The sequence below is a fragment of the Chanos chanos genome, chromosome 8 (genome assembly GCF_902362185.1).
Source record: "Chanos chanos chromosome 8, fChaCha1.1, whole genome shotgun sequence".
In the NCBI taxonomy this organism is placed as follows: domain Eukaryota; kingdom Metazoa; phylum Chordata; class Actinopteri; order Gonorynchiformes; family Chanidae; genus Chanos; species Chanos chanos.
Genome location: NC_044502.1, coordinates 7,790,682 through 7,808,000, shown reverse-complemented (window position 1 = coordinate 7,808,000; position 17,319 = coordinate 7,790,682). Strand labels below are relative to the sequence as shown.

Genomic DNA, 17,319 nt, shown 5'->3' with positions numbered 1-17,319 from the left:
TTTTATTAATTCATCTTTTTATCTGTTGTGATCTGTGTTGTGCTTATCACGCAATGCTAATCTTGCTCACAGAACATGAAAAGCGACGAAATATACTATTTTTTTTAGCCGTTAGTATAAGCTCAGCAAATTTCTGAATATGTTTAAACACACTTGTTTAAAAGAAATCTTCGTCGGGCCACTGTTATTAACATTATTGTTAATGTAGGCAAAATCTTCATATTCGCCTGCTAAACAGTTTAAAGTTGTTTTACCCAGCTACAGATAGCTAAGCAGGCTATCCTACTTTTTTAAAACGTCGGTGATAAAGAATGTGATTTGTTAAGCTTGGGCAATTACTCAACAGTCGAATGTTAAATTTAACTTTCAAATTAGTTTATATGGTAAATTCCCATCTGAGACGTCACTTGTGCACCCGGCAAATGTCTGTGTTAATAATCAACCTCCGCAAGGTCATAGTATTGAAACCGTGCTGACGGCTCGGGTGCAAAAGACCATGAGGAAAGTGCAAGCAACAAGTGATTCGCTGAATCCTGTGCTGGGCGCAAAACCAGCGACTCTTTAAATTAAGTCGGACCGACTTTTTCTATCGGATTGACAGCAGCATGACAGGAAGACTCAACAACAAAATGTATTTTACGTTGACGGATGAAAAGCAGATGAAATTGATCATGTTAGCCTTGAGTTAAAGTGTCGCAATGAAAAAAATCAATACATTTACCGGTTTCTCAAATTATGCGTCCAAGCCGTCGAGTTGCGGCTCAAGCAATGGAGAGCAGGTTTGTATGGTGGATTGTCGGCGAATCGCACCGAACGGTTCGTTTGACACCCCGTGCAGGTGTGGATCGGAACTATGTACCTGTCGCTCCGAGCAAGATTCCACGGGCGGACATAGGCCTAATAAATCTAAGGTTAGTGAAAAATCAACACAACACAATAAATTCAATAAACATTTTAGAAACCCTTGCAACTCACTGTTTCACATTGATTGCCGATTTTTTTCCTTTTCTTTTATTGCGGGGACGCTCAGTATCGTACTCTTTATAGAGTACTTACTTTAAAAAAAAGCTCTCCAGGCATTAATGACTGTCACTGATTCGATGTTTTTAGGTTGCCACAGCAGGTGTCCTGGACTGATTAATTCTCTTTAGACTACCTATCTTTATCTTTTCCAACCGACTCTTAACTGTTCTCCACACTGGATCACTGAAATACATTACTTGAACCACAAAATCCATCAAATTTATCTGAAATTGGAATATTAAAGTGAAACATTTAGCGGATGGAAATATGTTGGCCAGTCTCTAAACTGTTTCACTATAAGCGTAGTCACTGGTTCATGAAGAGTAGCCTATATTAAATCAGTCATAACATTTGGTACTGGAAATGCCGCTGAGATAGTGTCAAAATAGAATGTCAGACAGCGCGCTACGCTGTACTTTGAACAGTTTTACGCTAGGTGGTTCAAAGTACATGTACACTTGCCTGAAGCCGCTGTGTGTGCTCTGAATAGATATTTAGGTACTTGCTAATTTTCCTTCCCGTGTTTTTGTCTTGGCTCAATTTTGTCTGATCCACGATCCTGTCATACGCTTCAAAATAAACAAAACAATTATTTTAGACGTCTGCAGCTTGAAGTTCGGCATTTTTCTTTCTTTCTTTCTGTCTTTCTTTCTCTCTTTCCGCAGTAAGGCATGCGGTGTCAGAACAATTCATTTTGCTCTCCGTCTGGTTGCTCTAACAAGTGAAATTATAGTTTAAGACTTAACCTTAAACGATACATGTGTTCTTAGCTCACGGTCATTCTAGGCTGTGAGAAGGACCGATAGAAAGTCGGATCATGTGATAATCTGATTTCACTCAGCCTCTCCAAATAATCTCTTTGATGTACTTTTCACTGGAATTTAGCCTTAATGCGACTTTTGGCATTTATCAGGCGCAGTGGTTTAAAACGAGTTCATTCGGTTCAGTCGAAATAAGTGCCATGGTGGCTCTTTATTGAATGATTTTAATATCAGATACAGAGGCAAACGAGCACCTGTTTATGTGGTCCAGGACAGTATTTCTTAGTTCTGCTCCAGGGGGACCCCTGCTCTGCATGTTTTCCATCTTTCCCTGCTCATACCTACCTGGCTGAACTCATCAGTGGCACTTTTGATTGGCTGAGCACACCTGATTTAATCAAGAGCATGTTAATCACACTAATCAGGTGTGTTTGGAGCAAAGGGTCCCCCAGGAGCATAATTGAGAAACACTGGTCTAGGATACTGAAACCTTTATAGAAAATTTTGTAGAATTAGGTTGCTCAATATTCTGATGCAAATTAATGTGAAATTAACGTAATACTGTTAATAACAACATTTCTACAGGTAAGGTCCAAGTTTCCAAATGTTGATATCCCTTAAAATATTCTGCATCTTGATATCAGGTGTGTATCCTCATTTAAGACTTTGAAATTAACCCCTAATGCCTCAGAAGTGTTATCACACCGTAGTGGCGGGGGTTTGTACCAGGATTTCATTAATGTTTTCATTTTACCTTTGTGTGTTTCCACAGGAAAATGGGGGTCTCCCTGAAGGATGGCTACCTCAGAGACATGCCTTTGACAATATGGCCTTTGAGCCTGGGAGCCCAAATGAGCTTCACCCCCATTCGGGTCACTTTTCCCGGGCAACGCTCAGCCTCTCTGGCCTAACCTCACCTTCTTGCGTCCAGGCCATCCACACACGGATATCAGCGCTGAAGGGAGTAGCCTCACTCTCTGTCTCTCAGGCCAGTAGCTTAGCTTGGGTGGACTATCACCCTTCCGCCGTCACGTCCAGGGAGATCTGCGAGCAGATCAAGGCGATGGGGTACGGGGTGAAGGACGTAGCCGTGACAGGGGAGACCGGAGTCGCGGAGTCAGCGGTGGACGAGGCCCTGGTTAGGATTAGGGTGGAGGGAATGACGTGCCAATCCTGTGTGCGCTCCATTGAGGGAAAGATGGGTACGCTAGCTGGGGTGCTGGGAATCTGTGTATCATTATCTGATAAAGAAGCAACTGTGTCCTTTGACTGTGGGAAAGTTCAACCAGAGGAACTACGAGTGTGTATTGAAGAAATGGGATTCGATGCCGCTCTGATGGAGACGACCCCACTAAAGAGCCCCCAGGTTGCAAATGCCGCACAGGACGCTATGGGAGGTTCAAGAGAAGTGACCTTGGGAGTGGAAGGGATGCATTGTGGGTCATGTGTAAATAACATCACAAAGAGTGTGTCTGACATGCTTGGGGTTCACTCTGTATTGGTCTCCCTGGAAAACAAGAGCGTGAATCTCAAATACGACAGTTCTCTTATTACTTTGGATACAGTCAGAGGCATTGTGGAGGGTCTTCCACCAGGGAATTTTCGGGTGACCCTTCCCGGAGGGACATCAGAACTTTCTAGGCCTTTGCTCAGGACTGGTGACCCTGTGAATGGTCAAAGTTCCATCCCAATTCAAACAGTCGAGATAAAGATTTTAGGAATGACTTGTAACTCCTGTGTACAATCCATAGAAGGGATGATTTCCCAGAAGCCCGGGGTGCATTCCATAAAGGTTTCTCTGAAGGAAGAGAAGGGAACTGTCACATACAACCCCAGCCTGACCAGCCCTGAAGGCATAAGAGAGGCCATTGATGATATGGGCTTTGAAGCATCTCTTCAACAAGGTGGTGTGTAGAAGTTTCTAGAAACCTTTAGCTATCACACCCAGGGCAGACTGTGTACATGGCCCTGTTTCAGAGAGTGGATTTAGTGAAAACTCAGAGTTAGTTAACTCAGAGTAAGTAGTAAACTTCCTAATAGAAGAGCCCTATGGCTTCATTCTCCTAGCAAAACAAAGCCATTGGGCTCTTTTATTAGGAGGTTTACTACTTACTCTGAGTTAACTAACTCTGAGTTTTCGCTGAACCTGCTTTCTGAAATAGTCCCCAGGTTTGGGTTTGAAAAGGTCTCCATTATACCTGTCTATTTACATAGTAATTATACAGTGTAACATAATTCAACCTGTTGCACCATTCACACCATTGCAGAGCAAACAATACAGAACACTTTAATTACAGGTGAGTATGCAACCTATAAATGTTTTCACTGAAGTTTAAAAGATATCTATCCAAGGATTACATTATGTGTTTACAGTTCCATTATAAATGCATATTCTTTCAGATGATTCATATAAAAAAGCTGAAAGACACTTTTGACATTTGTTACCATTTGCTACCCATAAATATGTGCCAGCCTGAACTCGCTATCTGTAATTACACCAGTGGTACAGTTGCCACAGTAATGAGCATATGTATTGTTCATTTTTTCCAATATTTTTATGTTACTCAGAATACCTGAAACACTGACTGCTGCTTTTCTCACAGTGAAAAGAGTCTCTACTGACAAGTAATAAGAATGAGAAGGGCTTTTAAATCACAAAATGGCTAGAGGTAAAAAAAAAACCCCCAGAAAAAACCCATTTCAGAAAATATGTTTAAACTGGAGGTCACACAAACAAGTGAGTGAATGTGTCTGCAGAAATTCTTGTATTTCATCAGAAACACTAGACAATCAAAGCCCACTCCTCAGGGAACGGAATCTGTGTTTGCCCTCAGGTCACCATGGTTACCACACAAGTGGTCAGTCTAGAATAACATGAAGTGGACCTGAGTAACTCAAACCTAGACAAAGCCTTTTTAAACGTCAAACCAGAGCCAGGAATGGGAATTAACCTTTAAGCCGATTATAGAGACTTTTTTTTTTTTTTTGCTTAGTTTTTCAGTTATTACCTTAATGCTGAGGCAGTGAGGGTTAACTTTACTCTATAGTGATTTCTTCAAGTTGTCAGGAATTAAAGATTTAGAGAACAAATAGGTTTCAAGACAAAACATCACATTACATTTTCTATGGGTTTCTAAACAGGAATTTACACTAATATATTAAAATGATGTGAAAACAACCTGTTCAATTTTTTTGTTTAACTAACATTTCACCGTTTCTCTGTCTTAGGTCCTGGATCTTTGGAGAATGCGTTAACAAATGAGGGGTCATGTGATAAAAAGATATTTGACCTCAGGTACCCTTCCCCACCTGACACCACCCCCAAGTCCCCAACGTCCTCTAGTGCAGCTTCTGGTCCTGCATCCATCACCCCTGGTCCAAAGGAAGGGAACACCCAAAAGTGCTTCATTCATGTGACAGGCATGACATGTGCATCCTGTGTGGCTAACATTGAGAGAAACTTACTGAAGCATAGAGGTGCATGACCATATTCCCTCAATGACAAAGGCTCTGTCTCTCTTTGTGCTGTTTCTGTGTGGAGATGTACTGCTTTAGGCTGCCAGTGCTCTGTGTAGTTGACCTGTTTGTGTGTGTGTGTGTGTGTATTCTATCTTGAATATTTGTCAGTGACTGCCAACCAAATAGCGGTGTATTGTAATTGTGTGTGTGTGTGTGTGTGTGTGTATACAGGGATTAAATCGGTCTTGGTAGCCCTGATGGCCGGTAAGGCAGAGGTCCAGTATGACCCAGAGGTCCTGGATGCTGCTCAGGTTGTTCAGCACATCTCCAGTCTTGGTTTTGGTGCGTCACTGATGGAGGAAAATCCGGCCAAAGATGGGATTCTGAATCTTTCTGTGAGTGTGTGTGTGTGTGTGTGTGCGTGTGTGTTTGTGTGTGTGTGTGTGTGTGTGTGTGTGTGTTTGTGTGTGTGTTTGTATGTGTGTGGGTGGGTGGGTGGGTGTGTGTGTGTCTGTGTGTGTGTGTTGGTGTCATTTTGTTAGTAAGCAAGTTATGAGGGTATTTACAGAGCCTCAGGTTTTTTTCCCCATACCACATCATTGAAACGATCAGCATTCAGATGGAACAGATGCTGGACTCTTGTAAACTAACTGCCAAACATCCTGTTGGTTCTACTCATCACAACAACTGCTGTCAGGTGTAGCGGAGGCCACTTTATTGAATTGTGCCACATAAATGGATTTATATGGATTAATGCTATGTGTCCTGACTTCACCTTTTTCTCAGGTTACTGGTATGACTTGCGCCTCCTGCGTTCATAACATTGAAACCAAATTACTCAGAACCAGAGGTATTCTAGAAGCCTCAGTTGCCCTGGCAACCAACAAAGCTCACGTGAAGTTTGACACAGAGGAGCTTGGGCCGCGGGACATCATCAGAATAATCGAGGTATACTAGAACATTCCTTCACTTGACATTTGTCCAATCATATTGTAGGCATTCTTTCCACTTTAGGGGTTTTCTAGCTCTCTCTCCCTCTTAGTCAGTCTGTCTGTCTCCCAGGGACTTGGCTTTGGGGCATCTGTGATAAGACACAACGGTGTAGGGAAAAGGAGTGGCTTGGATCACCAAAGGGAGATTCGGCAGCAAGTATCTCTGTTTATTTTGTGTTTTCTAGCAGTAGTTCAGTTTGATTGGTTATGTTATCTTTATCTGTCCCATAAGCTTTAACTAGAGATGATGAGCTCAGTTACGGTAACCAGAACAGGTTTTTCTTTTCAGTAGACCAAAGGGTGTTTGTTTGTTTCGCAATTTGAAGTTTGTTGAGTTATATGCAAGCTATGTTTGGCAAGTCATGAGTGTGTGGTATGATTGGATAATCTCTTGACCTGTGCTCTACTTTCGTAGGTGGAAACAGTCCTTTTTGTTCAGCCTGGTGTTTGGTATCCCGGCAATGGGGCTAATGATCTATATGATGGTGATGGACAGTCTCCACAAAGAACACGGTGGCTCCATGCCTATGGACCAGAACCTCTTACCGGGCCTGTCCCTCCTGAACCTGGCCTTCTTCTTGCTCTGCACCCCTGTTCAGGTAGCCAGACAGTCAGCATCCTCACTGCTAATGCTCTTATAGTCACATTACAGACAGGTTTTCTTTTTCTTTTTTTTTTTAGAAATAAAACTATTAGGGCTGATGTTTAGTTAAACAATCTTTGTAATACATGTGTCAATGAACATAAATAACTGTTCAGCATCTTTTTGAAGAAAGACGAATACATTTTTTTTTTTACCATTCATTTTAAGAACGGTCTGTAAGCGACAAATTTCTCATGCGATGAGCTGATATACCAGTTCACCCACAAACAGGTCACTTTTTTTGCTCGATTACGTAAATGTCTTTCTTTTTTTTTATTGGTACTATGATGGTGTGAGCATATCATCTTCCTCCCATCCTTCTCTCTTTGGTCTGTCCCAGATTTTCGGCGGCCGTTACTTTTATATTCAAGCATATCGTTCCCTGAGGCATGGCGTGGCCAACATGGATGTCTTGATCGTCTTGGCAACCACCATTTCCTATGTCTACTCCTGCACCATCCTATTGGTGGCCATGGCCGAAAGAGCGAAACAAAGCCCTGTCACCTTCTTCGACACGCCGCCGATGCTGTTCGTTTTCATTTCTCTCGGCCGATGGTTGGAGCACGTTGCTAAGGTAACAGTGAAAAAGTTTAACTTGTAATCCAAACACAATATAATCTGATTTAAAATCACTGTTGTGCACTGCCTCTTAACTGGCACCTTTTGGTTTCTGACAGTAACATGAAGCGGTTTATTTAAAAACCTTTCCTTAAACTGGTAGATTAGGAGTCATGGAAAAAAAAGGTTTGATGGTTTGAGTCGAGCGATTCCCTCTTTTTTTTTTTATTATGAGTCCAGTTTGTGTTACATAGGTCACATGATAACACCATGTTATTAAACTGTTTAGGAGATTATTTTACAACGATTTTCCAAGAGCCTGTTTAATCAACAACCAGGGTCAGTAGCTGAAGAGCCATTGTCATTGGGTGACTTTGTAACCTCTTGATTGCTCACACTCACGTGGACGGGACGTAATGTAAACATAGAAAATTTCATTCGCATATACTAACTTATGGTTTTAACGTTTCGCTCATGGTTGACGTGTTTTAGGTGTAAGGAAATGACAGTCACCTTTTCGGGTCTATTTAATTTCTGTGTTTAGTATTTAATGTATTATTATTATTATTATTGTTGTTGTTGTTGTTGTTGTTGTTAGAGTTAATGTGTCTGAGTAGAAGACAAGGAATGATCCAAAGAAATGAGTCATCTTTGTTTTCGCCTTATCTAATTAAAAGCCCGTGACAAGTTTTTCTCCTTTGACTTTCCCCACAGAGCAAAACATCAGAGGCTCTAGCCAAACTCATGTCCCTGCAGGCAACAGACGCCACCATAGTCACGCTGGGCCGGGATAACTCCATCATCAGGTACATGTCCTGAGGCTGAAACCCTGCGTAATACTGTTGTAACCATTACATAACGCGTCATGACGTTTATCAGTTTCCACAGTTCCCACAGTTTCAACGTGCACAGACTCACATCAGCAGGCCCACCAATAAATGATGAGTAATGAAGTTTTATGTATATCACAATGGTAATAATGTAATAATAATGTTGCAATGTATATTTCAATATGGAAATAGAATGATTGAGTGTGAAATACAGTCATAGATATGCCATATCTGATATGATTATGGTGGGTAGATACAGTCTACACTCATTCTACACTGTCCACAATTTGGGGCTTCAAGTGAGTCACAAACTCCCTCTCATTCACACCTCTACCACAGATTCCACGTGCATCATGTCTCTTACTACAGTTTCCCACATTAGACGTTTACAGTGTTGGCAAACAGTGAAACACACTTTGAATACACACACATGGAAAAGTACAATATACCTGTCTCTGCTCTTTGTTTATTGGTGCTGACCTCAGTGACTACGGGAAAGGGTCATTGTTCAACACACCCACCTAAAGCAGCAAAGTTAGTATAGTCATAAGTATTCATCTGTAGCACAGTTAGGATTTGAAGTATGAATTGTCAAATGTACAGCACATCTCCACGCTAATAAACAGTGCCCAAACTGGCAGTGCCATGCTAATAAACAATGCCTAAACTGGCAGTGCCACGCTAATAAACAGTACCTAAACTGGCAGTGCCATGCTAATAAACAATGCCTAAACTGGCAGTGCCACGCTAATAAACAGTACCTAAACTGGCAGTACCACGCTAATAAACAGTGCCTAAACTGGCAGTACCACGCTAATAAACAGTACCTAAACTGGCAGTACCACGCTAATAAACAGTGCCTAAACTGGCAGTACCACGCTAATAAACAGTGCCTAAACTGGCAGTACCACGCTAATAAACAGTACCTAAACTGGCAGTGCTATGCTAATAAACAGTACCTAAACTGGCAGTGCTATGCTAATAAACAGTGCCTAAACTGGCAGTGCTATGCTAATAAACAGTGCTTAAACTGGCAGTGCCACAATAATAAACAGTGCTTAAACTGGCAGTGCCATGCTAATAAACAGTGCCTAAACTGGCAGTGGTATGCCAATAAACAGTGCTTAAACTGGCAGTGCCATGCTAATAAACAGTGCTTAAACTGGAAGTGCCACACTAATAAACAGTGCTTAAACTGGAAGTGCCATGCTAATAAAAAGTGCCTAAACTGGCAGTGCCATGCTAATAAACAGTACCTAAACTGGCAGTGCCATGCTAATAAACAGTGCCTAAACTGACAGTGCCACACTAATAAACAGTACCTAAACTGGAAGTCCCACACTAATAAACAGTACCCAAACTGGCAGTGCCATGCTAATAAACAGTGCCCAAACTGGCAGTGCCATGCTAATAAACAGTGCTCTTCTATTAGGAGGTTTACTACTTACTCTGAGTTATCTGACTCTTGAGTTTTCACCAAACTCACTTTCTGGAATACCCCCCAGGTCTTTGTGGAGCTGACACAGTACCTGTATTGTTACATGAATGTCGTTGTGCTGTGTTGTGTTGTGTTGTTGACTAGTTTGCTGTTTACTGCAGTGAGGAGCAGGTCTCGGTGGAGCTGGTCCAGAGAGGGGACATAGTGAAGGTTGTGCCTGGGGGAAAGTTCCCTGTGGACGGGAAGGTGATTAATGGGACATCCATGGCAGACGAGTCCCTCATCACTGGTGAGAGAGTTTGACTCATTCTTCTACAGAGTACTGTCATTGTGGTCTGTATCACTGAATGTATGTGACTAAATTTTCAGTGTAGCAGATTTTCTCAAATTACTGAACTTTCTCCTTTGTGACAGTCAAGTGCGGTGGTCTTGCGTTGAATGGTCTTGATTGATAATGGAACCTGTTCCTCGTTCAGCTTAATCTGACTATATTGCTGTCTTGTTTTCTGCAGTATGTTGAATAAAGTATCCTTTGGTGGAATGATACTGGTTAAGAATGCTATCAACTGGTTTGGAAGGTGTTCTTTTCAGTTTCTCTCTCGGCCGTACGAGGGCGCCTGAAAGCAGCGTCTGTTGAATTATGAATATGACGTTAACTGTATATCTTCAGGAGAACCGATGCCGGTCAAGAAAAAACCAGGCAGCTGTGTGATCGCTGGCTCCATCAATGCCCACGGGGCCCTGCTGGTGGAGGCCACACACGTAGGGGCAGACACCACCCTCAGCCAGATAGTCCGACTGGTCGAGGAGGCTCAGACCTCGAAGGTAACACACATACACGTGCTCGCATTTTCACACACCTGAGGACACACACTCTCCAAACAAACTGTCGTGCGTCCAAAGTCAGATTAACAACTGCAATTATATAATGATGCGGCTGTACTTGTGTTAATGGGACACCTACTGTTGTTTTGGCAAGGCGCCGATCCAGCAGCTGGCGGACAAGCTTAGTGGCTACTTCGTCCCCTTCATTGTCATCGTCTCCCTGATAACGCTGGTGGTCTGGATCGTCATCGGCTTTCTGGACTTCGACGTCGTGGTCAAGTACTTTCCCGTGAGTGGCGGCTTTTAATCGACGCTACACGCGTGTGTCTCCCTTTGCTTTCCTGAAACAACGCGTGTGTATTTCGTGTCAATGCTGAGAGCTCGTGAGTTTTATGTGCTTTGCCCGAATCGTCGCAGGGTTACGACGAGAACATCCCGCGGACGGAAGTGATCGTGCGGTTCGCCTTCCAGGCTTCCATCACCGTGCTGTCCATAGCCTGCCCCTGTTCGCTGGGCCTGGCCACGCCCACTGCCGTTATGGTCGGAACCGGCATAGGAGCTCAGAATGGCATCCTCATCAAAGGCGGAGAACCCCTGGAGATGGCCCATAAGGCAATATGAACCTCCTTCTCTCTGTTTCATAATCCACTCTGCCAACATTTTCACTGACATCTGTGCTAGTCACATAATGGTTACCGTCCTCAGCTGAATTGAATTTCATTATTTTTGAAAATGTAAGGCTTGAGTAATTTACTTCAATGTAAAATGGTTTTGAGATGATGTCTACGCTGTAGATGAGGTCTTGGTTAAGGTGTTTGACAGTTATTTAAAGTTAAGTGTGTTAAAAATATTTATGTCAGCATATACGCAATAACTTGTAAACCAATCTCTCTCTAAACCCCGACAGATCCGTACGGTAATGTTTGATAAGACCGGCACCATCACTAACGGGGTCCCGCGCGTGACCCGGGTGCTGGTACTGTGGGATCAGGCACGACTGCCCCTCCGTACCATCCTGGCGGTGGTGGGCACAGCTGAGGCCAGCAGCGAGCATCCTTTGGGTATAGCTGTCGCTAAACACTGCAAAGAGGCAAGAGACATACATTAACTCTTCTAGCAACTGTAACATCATCAATAAGTACTAGACAATGGCTTTATTTCACATAGATAAAGTGAAAAAAAAAAACAACCCCCCCCCAAGAATAAGACTTTTGAATAGTAGAACAGCTAAGGAGCATTCCTACTGGAGGGTCCTAATTTCTGATTTATCCAGCTAAATGAGAAACCTTTGTTCTTGGAATAACTTGTACAAAGCAAACACAACATGAACGTTGTGCATGCAAAACTATTATATATTCACATTGCACATCAAAACGTTCACACTTCACATACACACATGTGTGTGTGTTTGTGTTTGTGTTTGTGTTTGTGTGCATGTGTGTGTGTGTGTGTGTGTGCGTGTGTTGTGTGTGTGTGTGTGTGTGTGTGTCAGTGTCTGTGTCTGTGTCTGTGTTTGTGTTTGTGTGCATGTGTGTGTGCGTGTGTGTGTGTGTGTGTGTGTGTGTATAGGAGCTGGGGACAGAGTCTCTTGGATACTGTCGTGACTTCCAGGCAGTTCCGGGCTGCGGGATCAGCTGTAAAGTGTCTAATGTAGAGGACTTACTGCAGTCTACTGAGACCACACACACACAGGCCCAGACTCGTTTGACTCTGCACGGAGTCACAACGGACGAGAGCAGCCTCACTGCCGAAGCAGATACTGAACCGGGTTAGCGCGAGGCTTTGTCATAATTAAAGTCATAATTAAATGGGGACATTCTGTTCTCTCTGTGAGAGACAGGAAGAGAGAGAGACACACAGAGAGAGACTGAGTACCTAAATATAAATGCATGTACGTGTGTGTGCGCGCGTGTGTGTGTGTGTTTGGGGCATGGTGTTGCTTTCCTTCACTACTGCATTAACAACGATTTTACACTGTCCCTCAGTTTTTTTGTACGTGAACTGGTCCCTTTATGTGTCTGTGGGTGTGGTCACATTTATTATGTATGTACGAGTGTGTTAATGTTTGTGTCGCAGGTGGTCACGTGTATTCAGTGCTGATTGGAAACAGGCAGTGGATGAGAGCTAATGGGCTCCACGTCACAGCTGATGTTAACGAAGCCATGACCAGTCACGAGAGCAAGGGACAGACCGCCATTCTAGTAGCCATAGATGGTACATTCTGTATATACTGCCACCTGGTGGCCATAGATAGTACTGTACTTTTTATCACCAGTGTAGATTAACACTGTCTTGACTCTCTCCCTCTCCCTCTCTTTCTCTCTTTCTCTCTCTGTCTGTCTGTCTGTCTGTCTGTCAGGCGTGCTGTGTGCCATGCTGGCCATAGCTGACACCGTGAAGGCTGAATCAGCCCTGGCCGTGCACACGCTTCGCAGTATGGGTATCGATGTGGTCATGATTACAGGGGATAACAGACGCACAGCCAAAGCCATTGCTACACAGGTAAAAAAAAAACAAAAAAACACACACACACACACACACACACACACACTGTAACATTCACACATTTAATACTACAAGAGTTCAGCATGTCAGTGTTTACACATCAAATGTTTTGCAAAAACTATATGGTTCGTTCGCAGAAGTTTTGTGTGTGTGTGTGTGTGTGTGTGTGTGTGTGTTTGTCTGTGTCTGTTTGTATGTCTGTGTGTGTCTGTTTGTGCATATGTGCGCATGTGAGTGTGTGTGTGTGTGTGTGTGCACGTGAATGTGTGTATACTTATATGCTGTGTTTACACACACACAGGTGGGGATTAGAAAAGTCTTTGCGGAGGTCTTGCCCTCACATAAAGTGGCAAAGGTACAGGAGCTCCAGGCGAGGGGTCTGAAGGTTGCCATGGTGGGCGACGGGGTAAACGATTCGCCCGCCCTCACCCGGGCTGACCTGGGCATCGCCATCAGCACGGGCACCGACGTGGCCATCGAGGCAGCTGACGTGGTTCTTATTAGGGTGAGTGTCCTCTCCACCTTTTGCCTCCTGTTAGTTCCCAGTGAGGAAGACTGCGTACCTCAAAGATAAAGAAAATAATCTGAGAAAAGATCATGAAGGTTATCTTTCAAACTTTGGCTCACGGTGGTACAGTGGGTAGCTGCTGTTGCCTCACAGCAAAAAAGGTCCCTGGTTTGATTCCCCTCTGTGTGGAGTTTGTATGTTCTCCCCGTGTCTGCGTGGGTTTCCTCCCACAGTCCAAAGACGTGCAGGTCAGGTGAATTGGAGACACTAAATTACCCCCGTGTTTGTCTGTGTGTCTGCCCTGTGATGGACTGGGGACCTGTCCAGGGAGTTTCCCCGCCTTTCGTCCAATGAATGCTGGGTTAGGCTTCAGCACCCCGCGACTCTAATTAGAATAAGCGGCTTTTTGTAAACGAACGAACGAATCTTTCAAGCTTTAAATTCTCTAAAATCGTGTGCGATGTCCTTTGTCTAAACGTGTTTTTAGATTGTTTTGATTTGTGTTGTTTTGGTGTAGAATGATCTGCTGGACGTGGTGGCCAGTATTGAACTGTCCAAAAAGACAGTGCAGAGGATTCGCATTAACTTTCTCTTTGCTCTCATTTACAACCTGTTTGGCATTCCTATTGCAGCAGGTAAGTAGCACAGTAACTCACCATTCTTACAGGTGTGTTCACGCTGGTTCAGGCGTGCCCATGCCTGTGTCTGTGTCTGTGTTCAGGTGTGTTTATGCCTGTGTGTGTGTATATGTGCGTGTGTGTATGGTCAGGTGTGTTCATGGCTGTGTGCGTTTTTGGTTGTATTCATGCCTGTGTGTGTTTTCAGTTGTGTTCAGGTGTGTTCATGCCTGTTTGCGTGTTCAGATGTAATCATGCCTGTGTGTGTGTCTCTGTGTGTGCATGTGTGTGTTCACGCCTGTGTGTGTGTTCAGGTGTTCGTGTCTTGTGTGTGTGTTCAGGTATGTTCATGCCTTTGTCTGTGTGTGTGTGTTCACCTGTGTTCATGTCTGTGCCTGTGTGTTTTCAGGTGTGTTTATGCCTGTATCTGTGTGTGTGTTCAGGTGTGTTTATGCCTATGCGTGTGTTCAGGTGTTTTCATGCCTGTATGTGTGTTCAGGGTATGTTCATGCCTATGTCTGTGTGTGTTAAGGTTTGTTTATGCCTGTGGGGTTGGTCCTCCAGCCATGGATGGGCTCTGCAGCAATGGCAGCTTCCTCTGTATCAGTGGTGGTTTCATCTCTGCTACTGCGACTGTGAGTTTTCCCTCCCATTCTATCCTGGGTGCTTTTTTCTTAGGCGTTCTTAGGCTCTCTCTCTCTCTCTCTCTCTCTCTCTCTCTCTCTATCTCCCCCTCTCTCTCTCTTTCTTTCTCTCTCTCTCTCTGTCTGTCTTTGTCTTTCCCTCTCTCTCTCCCTCTCTCTCCCTCTTTCTCCCTCTCTCTCTCTCTCTCTGTCTCTCTTTTGCTCTCTCTCTCTCTCTCTCTCTCTGTCTCTCTCTCTTTCTCTCTCTCTCTCTCTCTTGCTGTTGCATGGTATTTTGTCTCATCCCTGTCCTCTAAATTTACCTCTTCCATCTTACTGTGTTCCTCATCCAGTTTCTCCAGCAGACTCTCCCTGTCTCTCACTAACCAAAGAATCCAAACTGACATGAGCACTGCATTCACACCCACCCCTGTGTTTCAGTCCTCTCTTCTTCGTCTTGCTCTGTTGTATCTGTATCTCAAAGCCATGTCAGTCTTTTTACTGCTCCTCCCTGACGGGGCAGAAGTGACTGCCCCGATCAGTGCTCTGTTACATTCTTAAAGTGCTTTCTTAGAGGTCACTTTACACTCTCCCCTGTTACGAAGCCCCATGTGGCCAGGAGTGGGTGAGATTAAGGTACCTATCTCATTTCTCAAAATAAAAACCTTAAGGATCATATGTCAACAAACGTTTTCACACACTGCAGTCTTTTCACTTTGCACTAAACTTATAATCATTACGTGTCTGTCATTGTCTGTTCTGCACTGCAAACAAAAAAAGACCAGAGTTTACAGCGCACAGGCGAGAACATGTAAACTCATAAAAACCTGTTTTTTAAAATCAGGAACTGAATGACAGATGAATGAAGTTTTTAGCACTTGTTTTTGCAAGCTTTACACATTGATTAATTTATTTGTTTAGTGCTGTACTTAAAACAACTTCAGAGCGCCAGAGCAGCGATGTCTCTCTTGTAAATATGCTGAATTTGTCCGGTTACTTTCTTCTTGCTGCTCTTGCCAGTCGCAATATTTTGGCAAGGAAACATTCAACTTTCGACAAAAAAAATCTCCATTCCTCGGTCGCCATGGAGACGGTCTCCGAGGCAGCGGGCGTTTCTTTGTTTGCCGGGGGCTCACCTCATATTTTCGCCCACTCCATACGGCACATGAGACACTAATGCAGTTCTGCTCTCCTTATCCGTATCTCTTCTTCTTCCCTCATCCTCCGCCTTGTCTTGGCTTCTGCTTTCTATTGTTTTGTTCAACTGGGGGATTTTTCTTTTTATTTTTTTATTTATCTGTCTCTCTCGTTGTGTTCCAATCTCCTCCTACCTACCTATCTGTCTCTCCTTCTCCTTCTCCTTCTCCTTCTCTCTCTCTCTCTCTCTTTTTCTTTCGGCCTCTAAGGTATAAGAAGACGGCGGCAGAGGTGTACGAGATGAGAGCGCAGGGTCGTATGCAGAGTCTCACCTCGTCTCAGGTGAGCACCCGCGTGGGCCTGGAGGAGCGTCGCCGTAGCCCCCAGGCCGCTCGCGGTGCCTGGGACAGGAGCAGCCAGGGCAGCCAGCATTCCAGGTCCTCGTCCCATTCCTCACGGATGGCCGCCGGACATTCCCCAGCCCTGCCGGCCACGCCTCTGGATCGCCGCTCTCTGCTAGAGTATGACGAAGGACAGAATGAACTCATAGTGTAGCCCTGCCTGTGTGTGTGTGTGTGCATGTGTGTGTGTGTGTGTGTCTGATTCTTAACCTAAAATGCCTCATACAAGTCACCTTTCAGTCATTTCCCTGAACTGTGGCAACTCATTTTAGTTTTCAAGAAGGAATTCCAGCTGCCTTTCAAACATTCTCTCAGTTTTATTTCATTTGGGAATCTTTACACAAAGCTATTATGTGGTTTAATTTCATCTTATTGCGTTTTATCTGAGTTTCTCCTTCAGTGTCTTCAGTTTGTGTACAATCTTGTTAAGTCTGTATACTGTTTTGACAGTCCCTGTGTTTTTAAAATGGCTGTACATACTGTATCACCGCTGTGCAAGCATTGTCAGGGGAAATAATCAATCTTAAAATTACTAACTTTATATAAAAAAAAACACAAGCCTGCCTTACAGCTTTTTAAGCATCATATATTTTTGTCAAGGATGGGTGAATGTATTTTACAGCTAAATATTACAAAAACCAAACAGCCTGTGTTAAATTATACACTTTATACGAACCACCATTTGCAAAATATCTTAATAAATATATTTATAAACAGCAGCAGTTTCTCCAAGTGCCTTGAGAATAATTGTGATAACATTACAACATACACTAATGGTTTTTCTCATGTTGGACAAAATTTCCCAGTGAGGATGTAATGAATATTGCATGAATTTCTCTAGCGCAAAACAATGTCTTTATGTCCTGTTAACGGCCCATTACAATCTGCCTGTAGCAGAACCAAAGTAGCTGTGCAGTCACACACTACCATGAAATGTTGTTTTCTTTTCTTTTCTTTTCTTTTCTTTTCTTTTTTTTTAACACATCTGTCAGAACCCCG

The 17,319-nt window shown here is 43.5% G+C and overlaps 1 protein-coding gene across 3 annotated transcripts; it reads left to right on the top strand.

Annotated features, from left to right (window-relative positions):
- Positions 1-531: 531 nt before the first annotated feature.
- On the top strand, positions 532-17,008 carry atp7b (ATPase copper transporting beta). Of its 3 annotated transcripts, none has more exons than XM_030781090.1 (21): positions 532-911; positions 2,557-3,688; positions 5,013-5,261; positions 5,475-5,638; positions 6,030-6,191; positions 6,306-6,388; positions 6,651-6,834; positions 7,219-7,452; positions 8,151-8,242; positions 9,866-9,993; positions 10,375-10,529; positions 10,684-10,818; positions 10,947-11,141; positions 11,437-11,619; positions 12,099-12,297; positions 12,606-12,743; positions 12,889-13,031; positions 13,336-13,539; positions 14,060-14,177; positions 14,692-14,794; positions 16,189-17,008. In XM_030781090.1, exons 1-21 carry the CDS (start codon positions 699-701, stop codon positions 16,472-16,474), a joined length of 4,500 nt encoding a protein of 1,499 aa, XP_030636950.1. In that variant the 5' UTR covers positions 532-698; the 3' UTR covers positions 16,475-17,008. The 3 variants fall into 3 exon arrangements, with proteins under 3 accessions (XP_030636950.1, XP_030636949.1, XP_030636952.1); XM_030781089.1 differs by having other exon boundaries at positions 2,557-3,691; XM_030781092.1 differs by having other exon boundaries at positions 2,557-3,691; positions 14,175-14,177; positions 16,189-16,316.
- Positions 17,009-17,319: the final 311 nt, after the last annotated feature.